At 39.0% G+C, this 22,515-nt stretch overlaps 1 protein-coding gene across 2 annotated transcripts in view; it reads left to right on the top strand.

Annotated features, from left to right (window-relative positions):
- The window catches only part of CDH6 (cadherin 6), a 132,596-nt gene that overhangs the window by 54,754 nt on the left and 55,327 nt on the right, over positions 1 to 22,515 (top strand). For both annotated transcript variants that reach the window (XM_055246065.1, XM_055246068.2), the window contains exon 2: positions 18,442 to 18,797. In XM_055246065.1, the coding sequence (XP_055102040.1) occupies positions 18,570 to 18,797 (228 nt within the window). In that variant the 5' untranslated portion in view covers positions 18,442 to 18,569. The remainder of the gene's footprint in view (positions 1 to 18,441; positions 18,798 to 22,515) is intronic.

Raw genomic sequence — 22,515 nt, 5'->3', positions numbered from 1 at the left:
AAAATAAAGATAAGATGGAATGCAGAGGGGTTTTTTTCCCTAAAAAAGCTCTCACCACAAAAATAATAATGATGTGAGGTTATGCATATGTTAATTAGCTAGATCTAATCATTCCACATTGTATATATACTTCAAAACATCATGTAGTACCCGACAAATACATGCAATTTTATATATTTTTTAAATAAATTTGGGGAAAAAAAGGTGAGCCTAACCACTGATAGTCTGTGTTCCTTTCCTTCAAAGCACAAATGAGGATGTCCCATTTTCTGCCTTTTGGGTGTTATCAGCTGCTGTAGGTTTTCCACATTGTGTAGTTGCAGTAGACTGGCTGCCCTCTGTCCAACATGCAATGCCACTTGGTATCATTCATGGTTTGATCCCGAGAACAATCCACCTATTATATAATTTTCCACTCTCATGTCATTCCACTGACCTCAATCAATTGATTTGGTGATGAAATGAAACACGTTCATGGAGAAGCTGTGAAAAGTGTGCAAAGTACACCTACAAGGAGAGTTTCCCCACGTTTTCCACAATGTGGCCATCCAGAATGAGGAAGGAACAAGAATACTTGAACATCACAGAGACCAAACCATTTCCATATGTCAAAACCAGAGAGCCTGGGATCAAAGTTATACTTGGAAAAGGGCTGTAAGAAATGAAAAACCACCTAGTAGCATCTGTACTTCCCTTAAAATTCAACCTCCACTGGCTTCCTCTGAATCCATCAAGGTCTCAAATATTTAAAGAAAGGCTAAATTCAGAAGGTATTTAAGAAATGGGCAGGCCCTGCTGGGTCCTGATGAGTCCAGTGCCTCTGGGAGCTGCCCAATGGGCCAGCAGTCTCTGTAGAATCCAGGTGACCCTTCCCACTAGGGATTGGAACAACACTTCATGCAGCTTTCTCCCGAGGACCCCAGTGAAGGAGTGTTTTGAACCCAAGTCAAAAGGATGCCCTACAAAGCTAGTTTGAACAGAACCCCTACCCTGATGTGACTCCCAGAGAACAACTGACCAGAGAAATTGGCACTCCAGAATTTAGAATACAGATGCGGTTTCAAAACCAGAGAATACAACACCTCAGACAGTCTATTGGGGTCTGGATTGGGGTCGATTTCCTGGAATTGCTATCAGGGAAGAACTGGCTGCACAAACAGGCCTCTCAGAGTCCGGAACTCAGATATGGTTTCATAACCAAAGAGCTCGGCACTGTGGCCAGAGCTGTAGACTTGTGAATTCCCTGGCAGAAGGCCCCAAGTCGGAGACCTCACATGACTGTGTGACAAAGCAAGGCAACTTGTGCATGGCCCCTAGCACTGGGGTCACTTCCCTCCCTCCAGGTCTTTCAGCAACAACCAGCTCTTCTTCCACCTCACACATGCTGTGGTTCTTGGGTTCCCCCTGAGGTCGGAGTGAGCCAGGCACCACGGGTCATGATGCTCCAGCCACCAGGCTGTGCTGGGAGGAGAGATTTCTCCACCTCTTCTGACACTTAGAAGTCACATGTCAACAGGCCCAGCTCTAGGAGGGGCACTCTTACATCCTCTGACTCCTTTCCAGCCCCCACACCAAGGAAGATGCCAGGATGACAAGGACAGTGATACTTGGCCTGGCAGTACTGCCCTGTAAGGACTCTACACAGCCCCAACCTGGCAATCCTAAGCACCAGTTGCAGGGAACTGGTCAGCAAGACACATCTCACCTTATGCAGTGGTGGCACAAGGGGCCCCAGGGAGTGATGGCCAAATGGCCAGCTGGAGCAGGGGCACCTCAGCAGCCCACAGAGCCTGCACACACCTGGCCATCCCTGTAGCAGCAGCAGGCACCACCAGCTGCAGAGCCATCTCAGCCACTCGAGCAACCACCCAGCTCTCTGCAAAACCCATCCTTTTAGGTCAATGCCTGTCAATCATAGAGTTTCAGAGAAAGACCCAAGCCTGCCTGAATCCAAGTCCACAGGAAAAGGACTCTCCACCACTTGAACCACCGCTCAGTGAGGAAGAGTTTGATGCTCTGCCTGATGTGATGCAGACCTCACCAGGGTGTCAGCTTTGGGAGGAGCAAGGCCTCCTTCTCACTTCCATCATCCAGGCCTCTTCCCTGGACACAGAATCAATGTGATACTAAGAAAGACAAACAATGCACACACTGTGTTTGGCAGCAAGACCAATGCGAGAAAAAGCACCAAACATTTAGAAACCCGAAGGGAGCATTTTGACTCAGTCTTGTGGGAGGCGCTTGACTTCTGCTCTCACTTAATGGCCTATATGATTGTTGCAAAGCTCTCTACTGCCCCTGGAAGGCATCATGGGCACCAGGCCATGAATGCCTTCACTGCATCCTGAAGAACCAAAGCATTTTTATAGCAAACATCACCTATTCCCTGCAATCCTCACCGCTTGGGCAGTCTGGACTATACAGGAACTGGAACCAAACCAAACCAGGGCGAGGACACTAGGTCTAAGGGGGACATCTCCACACTTCTTTCCTTCTGGCAAGTTCAGAAGTCACACCTGAAAGCAGGTAGATGTCTAGAATATGGGGGGATGCTGTATTTTCTTGTTCTGTGAGTTGATAATGAGGAGTTTTTAATCTCAGCTCTGAAAGTTGGAAATGGGAATTGGAAGTCACTTCACTACCCACCTCTTGGGAACTGATTCCACAAGTTTATATCCATAATCCCCAGTAGCCTTCATGACGAGTTTTCCCTCTGAACATTGAAATGTAGAGAAAACGACAGGAGAAGTTAGAATAGCAACTCCCTTAGATCATTGAACAAAGCATATGAATGTTACTCTTCTCACATTGTTAGCATTTCTGTATGTTAACCTGTACATCTACCCATCAAGCTGCCCTTTTTATTATAAATAAATGTCAAGTTTAAATAAACAAATAAAAATAAAAGTCCCGAAGTAAGACTGTTTTTATTTTCATATTCCAAAATGACACTTCAGAACTTTACAAAAAATTCCAGGCCAAGCAAAATAAAGACTGCGCCTAATTTCCTCTTTCCCATATAGCTGAACCTGTATTTTCTAGACATTTTAGTGCATATCCATCAAGAAAAAAATTCTGGGACAAAAATTGGAGCCTTTACTGCTGATTCTTTGCATCTTAATTAATGGTTGCCCATGACCTGGAACACCAACTATTGCACTTCTGGCATTATTTGAGGGTGGCTGTGATTCAACTAACTGAAATTTTCTGCTGTGGCTAAAGAAAATGTGAAATGAGATATTTATAACCATGGATACCTGGTTTTTATTTACAGTCATAAGAAAGAAATTCTACATTAGTACGGGAACCACAAAATCTTCTAAAGACAGGATGTCAGAAATACTTGACAGAATACTTTTAAGGTGTATTATGTGTGTGTGGTGTGTGTGTGTGTGTGTGTGTGTGTATTTTTATTAATCATGAAAATGCTCATTTTACAAAAACTTTTTACTGAGTTGTGGAAAAAATAAACAGCTTCATGAAGTCCATTAAACAATTGCTAATCAAATAATCCAATCAATAATTTGGATGCTCCAAATGGAACGATACCTGAGTTTGACAGTAGTTTATAGAGCTAAATTATATTTTGGCTTAGTTTTCATATTCAGGAAAACTCATGTGATAATTGGTAGGTGTGCAAATATACTGGCACTTTAGATTCTTATTTTATAAGGAAAAATACATTAGGAAATTCTATTTGTCCTGTCAAATGAAATAAATAAGAGCAAGTCAATGGCATGCTTGCCAAACGATGCCTCTTCTTAGGTATAAAGTTTTCTTTCCTGAAGAAAAATAATACATAGGAAAAAGAGCTTTTTGTTTTTGTTTTTTTTTTAAGAAGGCTGCCTTTTATGACACTCTGACTTAATGTTCTTTACTGATATTAACTGACTCAAATACAGTAAATTGTTACATGTGCTAGTCTCATATGGCTCTTTGTAGGCAATAATATTAAAATCAGTACTGGCTAATATTTATTTCCTGCTTATGTAGCAATGTGCTAAGTGTTTTATGTACTTTGTATCTTAGTCTGCTCAAGCTGTTATAACAAAAATGCCATGGACTAGGTGGCTTATAAACAACAGAAATTTATATCTCAATGTTTTGGAAGCTAGGAAGTCCAAGATCAAGGCACCAGCAAATTCAGTGCCCAGGGAGGCCTGGCTTCCTAATTCATGGACTATCTTCCTGCTTTGTCCTCACATGGCAGAAGGGGTCAAGGGATCTCATATGGTTTGGTTCTGTGTCCCCACCCAAATATCATCTTGAATTATAGTTCCCATAATCCCCACATGCCGTGGGAGGGAGCAGTGGGAGGTAATTTATCATGGGGATGGTTACCCTCATGCTGTTCTCATGATAATGAGTGAGCTCTCACAAGATCTGATGGTTTTACAAGGGGCTTTTCCCTCTTTGCTCAGCACTTCTCCTTCCTGCCATCATGTGAAGAAGGACATGTCTGCTTTCCCCTTCCACCATGATTGTAAGTTTCCTGAGGCCTCCCCAGCCCTGCTGAATTGTGAGCCAATTAAACCTCTTTCCTTTATAAATTATCCAGTCTTGGATATGTCTTTATTAGCAGTGTGAGAACAGAGTAATACAGGATCTCTCTGGGATCTCTTTTTTAAGGGCACTAATCTCATTCATGAAGGCAATGCCCTCATGATCCAATCACCTTCCAAATAACTCACCTCCAAATACCATTACATTGGAGATTAGGTTTCAACATATAATTTTTGCAAGCATATATATATTCAGTCAATAGCACTGTATCATATTTAATTTTTATAACAAACCTGTGGAGCCTTAGAAGAAACCTAACTCAACTATCTCACCTAGAGTGAAATTTCAAATAGGACAGCCAAAGAGACCTGTTCCCAATTCAGTGTCATTTCCCAGGCCTGTACAGATTGTGGCAGAACTCGTGGATTTGAGAAATTTGGTGATCAGTTTCAGCAATATGGAAACAAACTATAACAAGACTGATATAGGGTTTTTTTTTTCAGAAGCGATTCTGAATGAAATTGTTAATATTGACTAACTTTTCAGAAAAAAAAGATTATGGGATGTCTTGGTGAGTAGATCTTAAAAAACAATCTGCTTTTTAAAAAAAGAAAAGGTAAATACAGTAATCCCTCCTGATCTGAGGTTTCTCTTTCCATGGCTTCAGTTACCCACAGTCAACCACAGTCCAAAAATATTACATGGAAAAATCCAGAAATAAATAATTCATAAGTTTTAAGCTGCACACTGTTCTGGACAGCATGGTCAAATCTTGCCCCCTCCCACACCATCCTGCCTGGAATGTGAATTTTCCTTTTTTCCAGCTTATCCATGCTGTCTACACGACCCACCTGTTAGTCACTCAGCCCTCGTGGTTATCAAATAGACTGTCGAAGTATCACAATGTTTGTGTTCAAGTTACCCTCATTTTATATTTTAATGCCCCAAAGTGCAAAAGTAGTCATACCGGCCATTTGGAAATGCCAAAGATAAGTTGTAAAGTGCTTCCCTTAAGTGAAAAGGTGAATGTTCTCGACTTAATAAGGAAAAAAAACTGTATGCCGAGGTTGCTAAGATCTTCAGTAAGAACGAATCTTCTATTCTTTCATGAAATCGTGGAGAAGGAACAATAAATTTGTACTAGTTTTGCTGTCTCATTTCAAACTGCAAAAGTTATGGCCACAGTACATGATAAGTGCTTAGTTAAGATGGAAAAGGCATTACATTGTGGGTGGAAGACATGAACAGAAATGTCTTCCAACTGACAGCAATCGGGTTCGATACTATCCTTGATTTCAGGTATCCATTGGGGGTCTTGGAACATGTTCCCTGAGGATAAAGAGGACAACTGTACCAGTTATGCTGTTTAGGAAAATAATTTTCTTAATAATGATATTGATAATTAGTGGGATGTGCGCATTTTATTTCTCCAAAAGATTACAAACTTATTTTTGATATTTTTTCTTCTGATTTTTTTCATAAAGCTACTGAGATAACAGGACGTATCTTAGAAAGATTGATTTCATTTTGTTTTTTAGATCATTCACTGCTTTCCAATATCAGTCTTTACTAACACAAGTAATCATCATTAACGGATGGAGAAAGTGGAGAAACTAAAAGAATAAAGAAAGTGTAAAAGTTGGTAACCTATTAAAATTAGAACTAAAAACTCAATATCATCAAAATATTTGTCTTTCTACACAAATGCTCTTTCTATTAAAAAAGATTTTTCTGTAGTTTTAAATAATTAAAGGGCCACATTACCGACCTATTAAAAACGCAACATCCAAACATTCTGATATTCTACCATGGAATAACTGAATAGATGAAGGAAATTGAAAAGCGCTTGATTTGATTACTTCGAAACATCAAGCAACAATGAGCAATTATTTTGAACAACAGCTCCCAGTGGGAATTGGCTTTTCCTTGGCCCTCATTGCGTTCTTGTGCCCATTGTTCATAATTACACAAGCGCACTGTGACGGTGGCGTCGTTAAATTAAAAATGGAGCGTCTTTGACAACTGCAGTAAAACTCGACAAAAGACGAATGTGATTTTTTTCTGCTTCCCTTCTTCTTCTTTCACTTATTTAAACATGTATTAATTAACTTGTTCTGGCAAGTGTTTAGTAAACATCGAACAAGGGCATTTCTTTAGTGGTATAATTAAAATTCTCTTTTAAATGTTTTGCCTGATATTTTATGTGCAGTTTGACTCTAGTAAACAGAGGTTCTAATTAAAGTTTTTAAATTAAGGCAATCAAAATTGATAAAACATCCAGCATCCCATTCAAACACATTGTCTTCCTGTCTAGAGCAAGTTTAATTTGATGGTCAGTTAACACGAACCTGAATTAGTGAAGATGTCCACACCTTCACAGGCCCCCTTCTGTCTTATTAATAGTTAGTCTCAGGGAAGAAACGTTTTGGTGTTGCAGTATCCCTTTAAGTTATTATACAAAATTTATTATATTAATTATTCTAAGTTATTATACCAAGATATTATGAGAAACATCTGGTTTACGTTATGAATTCTCTGCAAATAAACTTACACAAAACACATTGAATGAACAAAGCTATCCAAACAGCAAGTGGAGTTTTGATTATTTCTTTCCATTATAACTTGGCATAAAGGGTTACACCTCTGTAAATACTGCTATCCTTTTGGGGGAGAAGTGTCATGGTAGTGTTTCAATGCAAACAGGCAAGTGTCTGAAGCATATAAAAATCGGAATCACTATCCCTTTTTGCTGTGTGTGTGTGTGTGCGTGTGTGTGTGTGTGTGTGTGTAGTGGGAAAGGTGAAGAGAGACAGAAAAGAATTCATTTGGCCTGTAATGCATTGATTGATCTGAAGTGAATGATATTTTCAGGGAAACTTTAAATTCCCCATCTTTAAATTATTTAAACAACTCCAAAAAGCAAAGCTTTAAATACAAGAACGGTCGGTAAATAATAAGTGATTTACTGGCTCTCAGGATTACTGATGTCTCTAATGATCTTTTTTAATTAGTGAGGATTAAAACAGATTCCTCCCCATCACTTTCTTCAGACCTTGGGGTCTGTAACTGAGCTGGCCAAGGGTGGGAACAGAAAGGCATTCCCTCTGGCTCTGAACTTAGAATTGGAGCTTGCAACCCAGAGGTAAGAACCACTTGTGCTTTTGTAAAAGAAAGAGCAAAATAAAGTGTAACTCGGACTCCATGGAGAGCTTGCCTAATTCTGGGGTTTTCTTAGCAAGCCCTCGTGGCCCTTACACTAAGCCATCTTTCCAACCTGGCTGTCTTTTGTTTTTGTTTTTTAGTAATAAAGGTGATATATTGGTCTTCATCCAACACTCCTGTATTTCTTAATCTTTGGAGTTTGGAACAAAAAGCAAGATGCTATTTATCAGTTGCCTCCCCTGAGACCCCAAAACTTTACTATTCTTGTTGAGGAATTTAAAGATGAGGAAATTGGAACACATCGTATCAAGTTACTTGCCAATGTCTCATAGCTAATAAGTATTGATGCTGGGATAAAAATGGGTAAACTGGCCCCCTTTGTGCTTCTAAACACATTGCTCTTCTATCCCTGGATATGAGCACATCGGCCCTAATTTTATACGTGAGAACCAAGAGCTGAGAGAGGTGGAATAGCTTGTCTGAGATCACAAGAGAAGAAAGAGAGTAAGATCTAAACCCCAGCTCTTCTAAATACCACTATCACGACTTTCGACAGTAATTTTCCTTGTATTTATTCTGCACATCCATGCCTTTTCAAACCAAACATTCAAAAGAACTTGGACCTTTGCTTCATGGTTCAAGGTCATTATTATGAATATCAGTGTGCTGTATTTGTAACACGGTGATACCTCCAAGTGTTGTGAAGTATTCGCATGTTTGTTTGTTTGTTTGTTTGGAGACGGAGTCTCGCTCTGTCGCCCAGGCTGGAGTGCAGTGGCGCGATCTCGACTCACTGCAAGCTCTGCCTCCCGGGTTCACGCCATTCTCCTGCCTCAGCCTCTCCGAGTAGCTGGGACTACAGGGGCCCGCCACCACACCCGGCTAATTTTTTTGTATTTTTAGTAGAGACGGGGTTTCACCGTGTTAGCCAGTATGGTCTCGATCTCCTGACCTTGTGATCCACCCGTCTCGGCCTCCCAAAGTGCTGGGATTACAGGCGTGAGCCACTGTGCCTGGCCACATGTTCGTTTTTGTAGTCATTAGTCATATCATCAATTCACGCATTTAGTCATTCTTACATTCAGCCATGCGCGCATTCATCTATACATTTGCTTATTTTACAAATGTTTATCTGGTGTTACTATGTACCAGGCACTGTTCTTGGCACCAGGATGTAGGACTTCATCACTCTCCCAAGACCAGCCCCTGCCTTGTTCTGTTCTGTGCTCAGTTCTTCTGCCTGCCTTTTGTAGCTACTCTGTCTGTGCCTTTCAGCTACCCCCTCCCACTAATGTTGATACTCCAGCCTCCAGCACTCACTCATCCCTTCAATTTGTGGGGGATTTAGAAACCTGATGATAAATTTGTTCAAATTGTGTCTGAAATGAGAGTAAATACAACCTAGATGCTGTTTCCATGAGCAAAATACAAATGACATTATGGTTGTTATGGCTAAGAAGGAGCCTCTAGGTTAGTTGGATTTTATCCAAGTTCTGCCACTCACTAGCAGAATGTATTCTGGGCAAAGTATTCAGTCCCTCTAAGTCTGTGTTTCTTATCTCTCTAAAAGAGAGGATAAGAAAATGGTCCCCATCATGAAGTGTAAATTAGTTCAACCATTGTGGAAGACAGTGTGGCAATTCCTCAAGGATCTAGAACTAGAAATACCATTTGACACAGCAATCTCATGTATGGGTACATACCCAAATAATTATAAATTATTCTACTATAAAGACATATGCACACATATGTTTCCTGCAGCACTGTTCACAATAGCAAAAACTCGGAACCAACCCAAATGCCCATCAATGATAGACTGGATAAAGAAAATGTGGCACATATACACCATAGAATGCTATGCAGCCATAAAAAAGGATGAGTTCATGTCCTTTGCAGGGACATGGATGATGCTGGAAATAATTATTCTCAGCAAACTAACACAAGAACAGAAAACCAAACACCACATGTTCTCACCCATAAGTGAGAGTTGAACAATGGGAACACATGGACACAGGGAAGGGAACATCACACACCAGGGCCTGTTGGTGGGTGAGGGGCTAGGGGAGGGATAACATTAGGGGAAATACCTAACGTAGATGACAGATTGATGGGTGCAGCAAACCACCACGGCATGTGTATACCTATGAAACAAACCTGCACGTTCTTTACGTGTACCCCAGAACTTAAAGTGTAATTAAAAAAAAAAGAAAAGAAAATGGTCCCCATTACAAAGGATTGTTGTAAGACTTACATGTGTGTAGAGCATTTATCCCATTACCTGGCACATTTGTTTGCTGCTCTTAGTTAGCTTGTAAGTTTTGTAACAACTCTTTTTACCTCTTGGAGACCTGCATTGGTGTTATTTTTTAGGGAATTCATGAAGACTCAATTATAAGGCCACAGCTAGATTAAATAATTAAAGGCAGCAGCCTGGCACACACCCCCTTAGAGTGCATTCAGAGTGAGGGCACCCTAGTCTGATGCATGAATTGGGATCTGGCTTTATTACATACTCACTGCATGACCATGGACAAGCTATTTGACCTAAGTTTCAGTTTCTCATCTGCAGAAATTGGAAGAATATTATCCACGTCTCAGGATTGTCATGAGAATTCATGAAAGCACCTTTGTGATGTGCTTAGCAAGGTGCCTAGCATGTAACAAGTTCAGGGGTAGAATATAGCAATGTTAACCAGTATTATCATTTACGAATTAGACATCATGTAATTGATAAAAGATGTACATATATCATCCAAAATTAATTAAACATCTCTACTCTTTGTAACACTTTATGCAAGTATTAGCCTCTAAAAATCATCTATGATATGCCAAGTTCACAATTACTTAATGGTAAACTGAACCATGTGATTGCTTTTGCAATTTAATCAAGTTAAATCTGTTTTGGACTTCCCATCCTAAGATAACCTTCATCTCCTGCAGGCCCATAGCTGCCAGCCAATACTCTCTGGCTGCCCTTTCACTGAGCGTTAAAAGAAGAGCCAGCTCATTGAAATCATCCATGCTAATTTGTAAGAGGGTTTTGACATCTCCCAGTCTTGTTTAAGCTTCGTTGTCTTCCATGGCCATGTGTCTAAAAGAATTAATGTAGCTGCCAGAGAACCTAACATATAAGGAGAGAATAATATGAAACCCAGTCTTTCCTACAATTCTGCAACCTAAACCTATAGTTTGCTACGGAAATGTTTAAAATTCATACCATGAAGAGCTAATTAAAAGTATAAAAATGCTTTCTCTTTTTTGTTTGCATGAGTAAATCTTTTGGGAAAAGACAGGGTCCACATGCCCAAAGGGCCCTCAAGAGCCAGGCAAGGTGCTTAAAGGAATGAAGCAAGCAGGTCTAGGAAAACCCCATTGGAAGGGAGATGGCAAGTGGCATTTGAACATAAGGCCCCAGCAGGGGAGCACAGGAAGGACAGTGGGGACTGTGGCAGCCCAGGAAGCCCTTGCACTGCTGTGGAAGCAGCTCCATCCACTCCAGAAATAAAGGCCACCAGAACTTTCGAGGTTTCAAGTTAATCCACAAATGAGAATCTATTGATTCCTTGAAGAGTAGCAACTGACTTGTTTCTTAATTGTAGAATAAAAGGCATAACAAAAAAATGCACAAGAGGCAAAATGTGGCCCTAGGATGGCCTATATGTGTCCTCTGCTAAGATCTTTGGCAGTTTAAGTAGTTGTAGCCATCTTCATGTTCATAAGTAAGACCTCACATGAATTCATTCATTTTTATCCTCATAGCTATCCTATGAAGTAGGTACTATTATTGTCATCCCATTTTACAGGTAAAGAAACTGAGACACAAATTGGTCCCCTCTTTGTCCAGCCAGCGTTGTGCGGGGCTGAGATTCTCACCTTGACATGTGGCATGCCGGTAAAATGTGGTAAAAGAACTTTGTCTTTATGCTCTGATTTAAGTTTTGATCCATTTTGTTTTCTGTTCCAAGTGAGTATTTCACTTCAGCGCCCCCACTACATATAAAATGCCATTTTATGTGCTGTAAAACATTGGATTTTATCTTTATTAATGCAATGTGTGGAATATGATTTCAGAACAAGGGCAATGCTGTTAAAATCGCTTCATCTGGAAATACATCAGTTTGCAAACCGATTGGCATATTATCCACAAATATAAACATTTACAAAAAAATATATCAGGCATCATTTGATGGCTCTTGCCATAATGATTCACTGGCACAAGAGAAGTGCTTCATGGTGAGAGGTGCCAAAGCTGTTTGACACATTTCAGCGGAGTTCATTACACACACGAAACGGAACCAATTTTACTCAACAGTGACTTTGACATTTACAGAAAAATGAAATGGAGGTTTAGAAATGAAGACTTCATGTGAAATCCCTACCAAAACTTTTAAATTGGTTCTACCCTTGTGTTACCACTTCTAGAGGATTGGCCATGCTCTGTAGACATATTTTTATTCACAGCAGGTGGCCACCTATTCAAAACAAAGTTTCTTGGGTTACCAGGAAATTGATCTTGAGCAAGCTTAATTGGCTGTAAAACTCTTCTCTCAGAATAAATACCGTATTTTTTTAAGATTTACTTGTAGGAAGGCATGTTTCCCTTTGGCTTCACTCTGTTTAATTCATCTTCCTTGTTTTTTCCAATTCTGTTTCCTTAATTTTCTGGGCTTTCATGGATTACATACCATCTTCATCCTCATTGCCCACAGAGACAGGGCAGGACTCGAGATTTCAGGCTCAGAGTTGTAATGCAGTAAGAGAGATGTTAAAAAGTCATAAATAACCAGCTGTTTTCTACTTCCTTAATGATATAATGCAAGAAAATGTACCAAAAAGTAATAAGGTATTTATGATACTTATGCTAAAAAGAGTTCTATATTTATGGGTTAGGAAGAGTTAAGTGTAGATCATCCAATGGGGTAGGATGACCTAAATATAGACCATATTTACAGAAATGTAAAGTACTATGCTGTTTGCAACACCATTTATCTGAAGAAACAATTTATAATAGGTTGTAAAACATTCTCTTACTATGGCAACTGGTTAAAGTATATTAATAACGTTGCTTTACTGAATGCTTACTGTGCTTTCAATGCCAAAGTTAAGGTTCCACATGCTAAAGAACAATGTGCTTGGTTTGTGAGTCTAGATAGCATTATAGTAATATCACACTGATTAGAATTAATCAACGACACCAGAACAAATCTATGTCAAGTCTAAATTTTAAAACTTGAACGTAATTATATTGCTTTCAAATATGTCTTATATTTATTTAGTCTGCAAATAGTGTAATAAAATCAGTATCTCAAAACCAGATAATACATTTGAGTCATTCAAACTGTTATCAAACATGTCACCGGAGAAGCAATTCAATCAATAAAAAAATTTCTAATTAGCATATTAATTATTTGCGAATAAAAGGTGATTCCAAAGTACACTAGGGAACTTGAGGACATATTAGTTTGTCTTCTCATTCTATATATCCTTATGAAATATTTTTGCACTATTAATTTCCAATAATCTAGGGAAAAAGATTTTGCTAATCAAAAGAAAACGTCAGCAGAGCCTTTGCATTAATTATCACATACTCTATCTTGATAGGACTTGAATTAATGAGGCCCAGGCTCCTCCAAAATGGCACGTATTAAATAAAATCTGGACTTGACCGTGCACTCTTGTGGATACTGAAGTACATATGCATATTGGCTGCCAGGCAAATAAATGTTCAAAGTATGCAATTACCAAAGCTATGTTGGCCTTGCCCCGCTATCCATAAACATCTCAATTACCTTCTAGTCATCAATAAAACAGGGTTCTGCAAAGATTCAAACTAGTTTTCCTGACCACCAACCACTTTTGCACATCAAATTTCCGAGCATACAAACGATTCCCTATAGAAAATAGAAAGTTCCTCACAAAAAACTAAGATCCCAACAAAAAGAAAAGAGACATAGTCTATTAAGTAGCCTTTTATGTCCACTGCTAAACTGTCATTAGACTATAATTAGGTAGTTCACGTTTTATTTTTATGGAGTTGTTCATGTTTCTAATTGATTGGCTCCTAATGCTAAGAGGGAATGGAGGGTAGGGTGAGGGCAGAAAAAAGGTTCAATATCTACTTCGTTTTGCTTTTCCTCCCTCCCACCATCTAGTCTTCAGGTATTTTGTGATTGAATAACCCTGCCTGCTATTTTAAGTTCAGTATCTGAGCATGCCCTTACTTCTTTCCCCTTTCCATTTACTTCCTGACATCTACAAAATGAGCCACCACATCTGATTGCCCCTTACCACATGGTTCCCCACTACTTTGCCTGCTCAGAAATCAACCGTTTCCCACAGTTCTCAAAGTTGCGCTGCTTCTGGGCCATTGTCTTCCTTTGCTTGAACATATGACTGTTCTGCACCATAAGAATCCTGTTTTTTGCATTTAGGGGCATGCTTGCAGCATACTGATTTTTTTCCCATTTACGGTTTTTCAGGTTAAGTAAAATCTAAAATTTGGAAATTGTTTTAGTTCATTTTCTATTGCTTATAACAGAACACCTGAAACTGGATAACTTATAAAGAAAAGGATTTTATTTCTTAAAGTTATGGAGACTAAGTACAAGGTTGAGGTGCCACACCTGGTGAGGACCTTCTTACTGGTGGGGACTCTCTGCCTAGTATCACATGGTGAGGGGGCTCAGCATGCTAACATGTGATTCAGGTCTCTCTTCTTTTTTTTTTTTTTTTTTTTCAGACAGAGTTTTGCTCTTGTTGCCCAGGCTGGAGTACAATGGCACGATCTCGGCTCACTGCAACCTCCGCATCCTGGGTTCAAGCGCCTCCTGCCTCAGCCTCCTGAGTAGCTGGGATTACAGGCGCCTGCCACCATGCCCAGCTAATTTTTGTTTTTTGGGTTTTTTCTTTTTTTGGTAGAGACAGGGTTTCACCATGTTAGCCAGGCTGGTCTCAAACTCCTGACCTCAGGTGATCCACCCACCTCGGCCTCCCAAAGTGCTGGGATTACAGGCGTGAGCCACCGCACTTGGCCTCTCTTCCTCTTCTTATAAAGCCACCAGTACCACTCTCATGATAACCCATTAATCCATGAATGAGTTAATCCATTCACGAGGGCAGAAAGAACCCTCACAATCCAATGTCTTAAAATCCCCACCTCTTAATATTGCCACACGGGGGATTAAATTTCAACATGAGTTTTAGAGGGGGCAGATATTCAAACCATAGCAGATATCATTCATTTTAACTTATCAAATTCTTTTCTGATGTAACATTAGAATAATATCAGTATGTTAATTACCAGTACCATTTTTACAGGGGCAAAATTACTAAGTTAAAGCTAGCTCCGATTTTCTTTCACCTGAATAAAGATGACTTTTAAAACTTTAACATAATAAAATGGAAAGGAGAAAATATGGATTCTATGAATGAGTCCATCCTCCAGTGAACTTTCTTTTTGGCCCATATTCTTCTCCTTCAGGCAAACAGTGGTGACAAGTCACACAGTATCTCTGCCTTCCCTGTTTCTATACAACTACTGTTAAATGCTGAATTGAAGTCCACACAAAAGAAAACAATTAGTATATAAATTACTTTAGATTTTTCAAGTGCTTCTATTCTTTAATTTTAAGAAAATTTTGACTTGGTTGGAGATGTTTTCTGATCAATAAACTATCTTCTGCAGATGTTTGCAATGTGTTGTAGATGGATTCTATACATGCAATACAAATGAGAATAACAACAATAATTAGTGATTAAAATACCTAATACTTAATAATACCTTACTAAATGCCAGGCACTGTTCTAAATGGTTTGCATGTAATGCCTCATTTAATCCTTATAACACCCTATGAGGTGGATAGTATCATTATTCCATTTACAGAATAAAGAAACTGAGGTACACTGAGATGAAACCGTTTTCCCAGGTTTACAGAAACTAATGTTGCAGACCCTAGCACTGATGATCATAACCACTATGCAATCCTGCCTATTAAGAAACATTAAATTAGAATTGCTAAGTTATATATGCAACAGTTTAAAGGGTTTTTTTAAAAAAAAAAAACTATAGAATTTCACAGAGAAATCTATCCCTCTAAAAAACTAACATCAAATATGAGTTTGGGCATATTGATCATAGTAATTAAATTATATATATTAAGTTTTTAACAAGGATGCACCCTGTCAAGTGGATACAAAAAGAGCTGGATTGTAGCAAAATTAGATGTTGTAGCCTATTTGGAAACACTACTTAAATTTTTATCACTTAAAAGCTCATTACCAACTAAGAAAAAAATGAAATACTTGACATTTTGGTATCTGTGATATTAAAAAGAACTAATATTTAATATTCAAGTGGCAACAGCTTGTAGAGTTTGCACACAACACCCACAGGGATCGATTTTTCTCTAAAATGGCCTTCAGGAGTCTGCCTTTTAAACAGCTGACACCTCCATTCTCCGCATCCCTCTTTCCTGCCAGCACCATGGGGTGCTCACGGAGTGCAGCAGCAGACGTGTAATTCTTCACTGCAGGATTTGTCTTTGCAAATAATGGAGAATGAGGGAAATTAAGAAAAATGTAATTTCCACAGATTCAACCTCAGTGTAATCTCTGCTACTAAAAATGAATAGATGTCTTTAGAGGGCTTTTCTCCATATGCACTCTCAGTCCCCTTTATATACCATCTATGAGGAGAGAGAAGAATCATTCGTACCTAATTGATCATCAGTCATTCCACACCTGTACCAAGGCTGCATTATGACAAGTATACTGTTGCCTGGCATTTTTCCAGTGTGGCTAATTGTCGCAGTACTAATTTACTTACCTGTGGAATTTTCAACTTCCCCAGCCTGCTGTCAAGAAGATGCATAATAATGGAATAAAGGATTTAAAATGCCGAATATTATAAAATATTTCACTTATCTTTCAGTAGAAGGCTTTGACTAAGCCACGTTTTAGGTGGCTATAATTACTCATTGCTGGAGTAAAAAACAAACAGAAACCTTGTCACATATGCATTTACCTGGTAGAATGACAAGAATCAGGTGAACCAATCTTTTCTGATGTAGAGAAAAAAATACTAATCAGATTACCTAAAACATGTTCTTGATCTGCATGGTTTAGATAAATGTACCAGTTCAATTACTATTACATTCCGCATTACAAAACACTTTCTTTTTTTTGTTGTTGTTGTTAGTATTATTTAAGACAATATTTTTTTCTTTTTTTTTTTGAGATGGAGTCTCACTCTGTCACCCAGGCTGGAGTGCAGTGGTGCGATCTCGGCTCACTGCAAGCTCCGCCTCCTGGGTTCACACCATTCTCCTGCCTCAGCCTCCCAAGTAGCTGGGACTACAGGTGCCCGCCACCACACCCGGCTAATTTTTTGTATTTTTTTGGTAGAGATGGGGTTTCACTATGTTAGCCAGGATGGTCTCGATCTCCTGACCTAGTGATCCGCCCGCCTCGGCCTCCCAAAGTTGCTGGGATTACAGGCGTGAGCCACCGCGCCTGGCAAGACAATGTTTTTTCTATATCAAATAGTAAGACAAAGGAGTAATTTACTCAAAAATGTGGAAAAGTTTCTAAAGGAGATATAGGCATATATGACTTTAATTGCATAAACTAGCAAACCAATTTGGGACATCTATACCAAGCAATCTGGCCACCAGGATTTTTTTAATGGTAGATCATGTTTTTGAAAATTAATATTTCCCATGGAAAATTATCACCCACAAGTATAATAGCTGACATTTTTGTTACAGTTTGTTATAGTTCTTACAGTTGATGGCCCTCACTGTGGTACTTAGATATGTTTGACACATCTGTGAAAATTACCTAGCAACTATGCATCTGTAATTTTTATTATAACAAATGTAATTGTAGTTTTACCAGTTTTAACAAATATGCTTGATTGTTTATGATACAGGCAAAAATTTATAGATAAAGTTTAGGATTTCCTAAGGAAATTTGAATAGAATTGCTCATTTAATTCTTACAGTCTATTAAATACAAATTCTATAGGTTGCTTAATCACCCATCCTATAGTATTATTAGGTCCTCTAAGGGGAAAAAAAAAAGTTTTCTGGTCAAGTTTGGGAAATGCTGGATTAAATATGTATAGGCTTATCTTTATTGTTGCAAAATATCACTTTAGAAACTTTATTTCAGGCACTCTGATATGCTAATCTGCACTCCGAAAAGAAGGTGTATGGTCTTTTCCAACCTTATTTGACCCAAAGGTCCTATCACAGCTCATCTCTGAAGCCAAGAGTCTGCAGAGCTGGCTCTGCCTGACTCACGCCTGGCACATCTCAGGGATTCAATACATTTTAGTGAAATTTCAACATTATCCACTTTCAATTGAATTCAAATGGTCTGTGATATTCTTTGCCTTAGACTTGTTCATGAGGATAAATATGCAAATAGAATCAGAAACACAAACTCATTTTTTCTACCAGATCTCAGCCCACATATTCCAAGGTAAAAGAGGAGTGCAATAATCCATTCTGGCACATTGACCTATGGCAACACTATTCCTTAAAATAGGATTTTTAAGCGGCAGAAAAGGAGAAAGAAAACAAGAGCTTCCTACCCAGCACATGCCTTCCATTTAGCATGTCTGGAAGACCGTCTCCTTCATTTCAAAATTGATAGCCAACTTTTTTTTGTTGTTTTGCTATTCAAATTTCTGTCCTCTTTTTTCCCAGCCTATTTGCTCTAACACTGAATTTTAAGCATCTCTAAAAATGCTTGATATGTTATTATTCTTTCCAGATATCCTCTGAGAGCCAAGCAAAGAACATTAAGGAAGGAAGGAGGAATGAGGCTGGATACGGTGCAGTGAGAAAGGCGCTTCCAAGAGAGGGGCACTCACTACCCAGGGACTCGACGGTGCCATCAGCATGAGAACTTACCGCTACTTCTTGCTGCTCTTTTGGGTGGGCCAGCCCTACCCAACTCTCTCAACTCCACTATCAAAGAGGACTAGTGGTTTCCCAGCAAAGAAAAGGGCCCTGGAGCTCTCTGGAAACAGCAAAAATGAGCTGAACCGTTCAAAAAGGAGCTGGATGTGGAATCAGTTCTTTCTCCTGGAGGAATACACAGGATCTGATTATCAGTATGTGGGCAAGGTAGGATTCCTTTGAGTGCTTTGACATTCTGGGTTTAAAGCCTGAAGAAGTTACTTGTAATAAATAGACGGGGAGGATGTGTACTATTCCCCAATATAGTAAGAATTGTTGCTTATCTGGTAAGACTTTTTTTTTTTTTCCACTTGAGTAGTTTCGGGAAGAAGACTGTAGCAAAAAGCTGAGAAATGTTAGCCCTGCAATAAGGAGAGAGAAAATGCTCCAGCTGAAAGTGAAACACCCACAACCATCCACACAGGATTATCATAAATCCTTTAATTTTTACTGTAGCTTAAAAAATGTGGTCTGGCTATTCTATAAAGCAGGGTGTATTAAAAATAGGAATGGAGAGATTAAGCTGTAAGGAAAGGAAGGCTCCTTTTTCTCTCATTCAAAAGCAAATATTCTGAGCTATAGTCCTTTGGCCAAGTGCGAATTAACTACTTCTTAACTCTGTTACCTATAGCACCATCCATCCTCTGGCCAAATGGAGCCCTTTGCTGTCAAAACCCACCACTGCCTTAGATTTGGCAGCTGCTGCTGCTGCTGCTACTGCTACTGTTTAGTCTTATCTCAAATAGTTGGCAAAAAACAGGTATTTCAAAATCTTGTGATTTAACTGTGGCAAAATTTGTAAAAGAGAAAAATGCTTATGTAAAGGTACTCTTTCCAAATATCATCTGACCATTTTATTGACTCCAGAAAGTAAAGTGAGGAGGCATCGCTTATTATAGCCCTCACAGATTCTGGAGCTGAGTCAGGGAAACAGCTTGGTTAGCCTGTCATCGTGAGTTTCGTTGGAATTTTATCATCAGCTCCATCCTTGTTGCAGAATATCTGCATACTGAAAAGATGTCAAAGAAAAAACCAGGGTTACAGGTTTGTACTTTGTAGATTCTGTGCCTCATAAGGTAATGTTGATTTTTTAAAAATCATTGTCACACATCCCTTCATAAACAAACTGATAATGGACATAAAAATATACATGAGAAAATGCATTCATTTATGATTACAGCTATGATTTTAAGACATCTATATTAGGATATCATACAAAAAACATACATTTTGCAGATCCCAAAGGCTGCATGTTCACACTTCAATCTGTGATCAAATATCCCTGAATAACCATATGTAAATATTCTCTTTAAGTATTTACCACCATAAATGAAGGAAAGCCATCCACGGCTTGGGCTGACATAATCAGGAAGTATTCCAATGATGTGAATTATTAAGGTAGAATAAAGTAAGAGAGGAAGTATTCAGTGAAAGGGTGAACGTCAACACAGATCCCCAAGGATCTAGCCATGTATTTGCTGTGACATTCACACTCTGTGTGACTACTAAAGACAGTACAGCTACTTGTACTTCACTCCATTTCCTTTGTGAAATTTGAAGAACACTAGGTGAATCGGGTGATGGTTGTAAAAAATAATCATCATCTTAAAATCTTTAAAGCACTTTTTACAACACAAATAGCATTGTTGCCATAGAAGATTAAGTTTTAAAAAGTGCTTTATCTAAATGATGGTTCCCCTTTTTCCTTTCCAGCTTTCGTCTCCAATTGTGATGCCATTTTACATCTATAATGCCACATATTCTTAAAAAAATTAAAAGGCGGGGCAGGTTATTTCAGGATACTAGAAATAGCAGTGGCTAAAACCTCGTAAGAATCAGTTTTACAATTATAAGTGTGAGAAGTAATATTGCCATGGGGAAAGGTTACAAGCTGTGGACTCGAGCAGATCCGAGAATGCATCACTGTGCTGCCAGTTGCCAATTATGTGACCCAGGACAGGCTGTTAACCTTTCTGGGCTTTCGTTTCTTCATCCTGAAAGTGCATGCAGCAACGCCTACCTGCCGGAGTTGCAGTAAAGTGATAAAGGCACTAATGGCAGGGACAAAGTAGGTGCATAAAGAAGTTACTATCATTGGTAAAAATCCATTATATATGTTCTATTAAATCCATGTGCAATGCATTGAAGTGGCATATTGACTTTCATATCACTGCAGAAGTAAAATGAGGTAATTAACAAAGCTCAGTGGAAAATATAGAGAATCATGGCAAAATCTCTTCACAACCACAGCTTTGACTGGATTAGTTGGATTTGGATATTTTATGGGCAGCTAGATAAATTTCCCTCCCTCCTCATCACTTGTCCTTCCCTGCTGCCCCTCCTTCTCCTCCTTGTAGTTATAACACATGAGATATTTGCTGGAAAAAAAATATCAAGGGCAACAACTGAATTTGTCAAAGTTGCCTCCATGGCCGTATCAGACACATGTTAGAGGTGGTTTTGAGCTGTTGATACGGCATTTTCTCAAATTCCTCTTTGAAGTTATATGATATCAACAGATGAAACAATTAGACTAGTATTTTTTACAATTAAAAATAATAGAAAAAAATACATTTTAAAAAAAGATAAAGGAGAGAGTTGCCCCTCATTTGTGGCCACAAGTTGGTCCACCTTTAATTTATCTGGAATAAAAGAGATACCTGATGCGATTATCCAGCTCCACTAGGTCAGGAAACTTTTGGCAGGAAAAAACGATTAGAACAGAGCAGAGGTTCCAAAACTTTCTTGGTTCACAGAGCCCTTAGGCTCAAAGAAATACCTTATGGTGCCATGTATTAAATAGTTAGACTCAGACAACTTAATAAGAATTTTTGTTCTAACAACTTAATAATTATTTGAAAAAATAATACACACAAATTGACGAAAAAAAATTATTTCACTCTTAACCACACTTACAAATGGTATGTGTGCATCTCTTGAGCATGGCACAATTTCTCAATCAGATCGGACACAGCCCTCTCATTTCCTTTTCCACCTTGACTTTTGCACCGTAATTGCTTTTTATCACAGCCTCTATGGAAAACTCAGCTTTATAAATATAAATCATTGAAAGGAATGCAGCACCACCTACTGTTGAAACTGTGAACTACCTTGAGCTAGTAATTCGCAAGGGGTCTGCAGAGGTCACGTGCTGCTTATTTCCCAATCCTTTTCCTTCCTTTATTTTATTTTATTTTATTTTATTTTTCTTCTTTTTTGAGCTGGGGTCTTGCTCTATCACCCAGGTTTAAGTTCAGCAGCGCAGTCTCCGCTTACCGCAGCCTCGACTTCCTGGACTCAAGATGTCCTCCTGCCCCAGCTCCCAACTAGCTGAGACTACAGACATGAACCACCACACCAGGCTATGCCTGAAATTTTTTAAATATTTCCTGGTCAGCTCCCTCCTGCAACCCAGGTTGCCTCAGTGCATACTCTGGGAACCACTAGAATAGTTAGGTTGACATATAAAGGTGTACCAAGGCTAATAGAACCTTAAATCATGCTATTCAAGCAGATTACTACTAAATAAAAATCACTCAGAGCCTATCGTGGGTGCCTAACACTCAAAGGATCTATCTGTATGTGGAAGGATAGAAGCATTAACTGGGGAAAAGTAATGCTGTTGAGATAATAACACTTAAAATAGAAGAAAGAAATGTTTACATTAACATCTGTTTGTCTTTGTGTTGGTTTGAAATTATGACAACACAAATTAATTTGTGGTAAGTCATCGTGAGGATGGTGGAGTGAGGAAAATGAGAATAAGTAAGGGAAACAAAGGGCTTTCGGGTTTAGAAGGGAGAAAAAAAGAGAGGGTCATGGGTGGCAGTGGGGGTCACAACAGCCAATGACAAGAATAGACAAGATGGTGCTTTACAACTGAAGC

The sequence above is a fragment of the Symphalangus syndactylus genome, chromosome 16 (assembly GCF_028878055.3).
Source record: "Symphalangus syndactylus isolate Jambi chromosome 16, NHGRI_mSymSyn1-v2.1_pri, whole genome shotgun sequence".
Taxonomy (NCBI): Eukaryota; Metazoa; Chordata; class Mammalia; order Primates; family Hylobatidae; genus Symphalangus; species Symphalangus syndactylus.
This window is presented reverse-complemented; position numbering and strand designations above follow the sequence as displayed.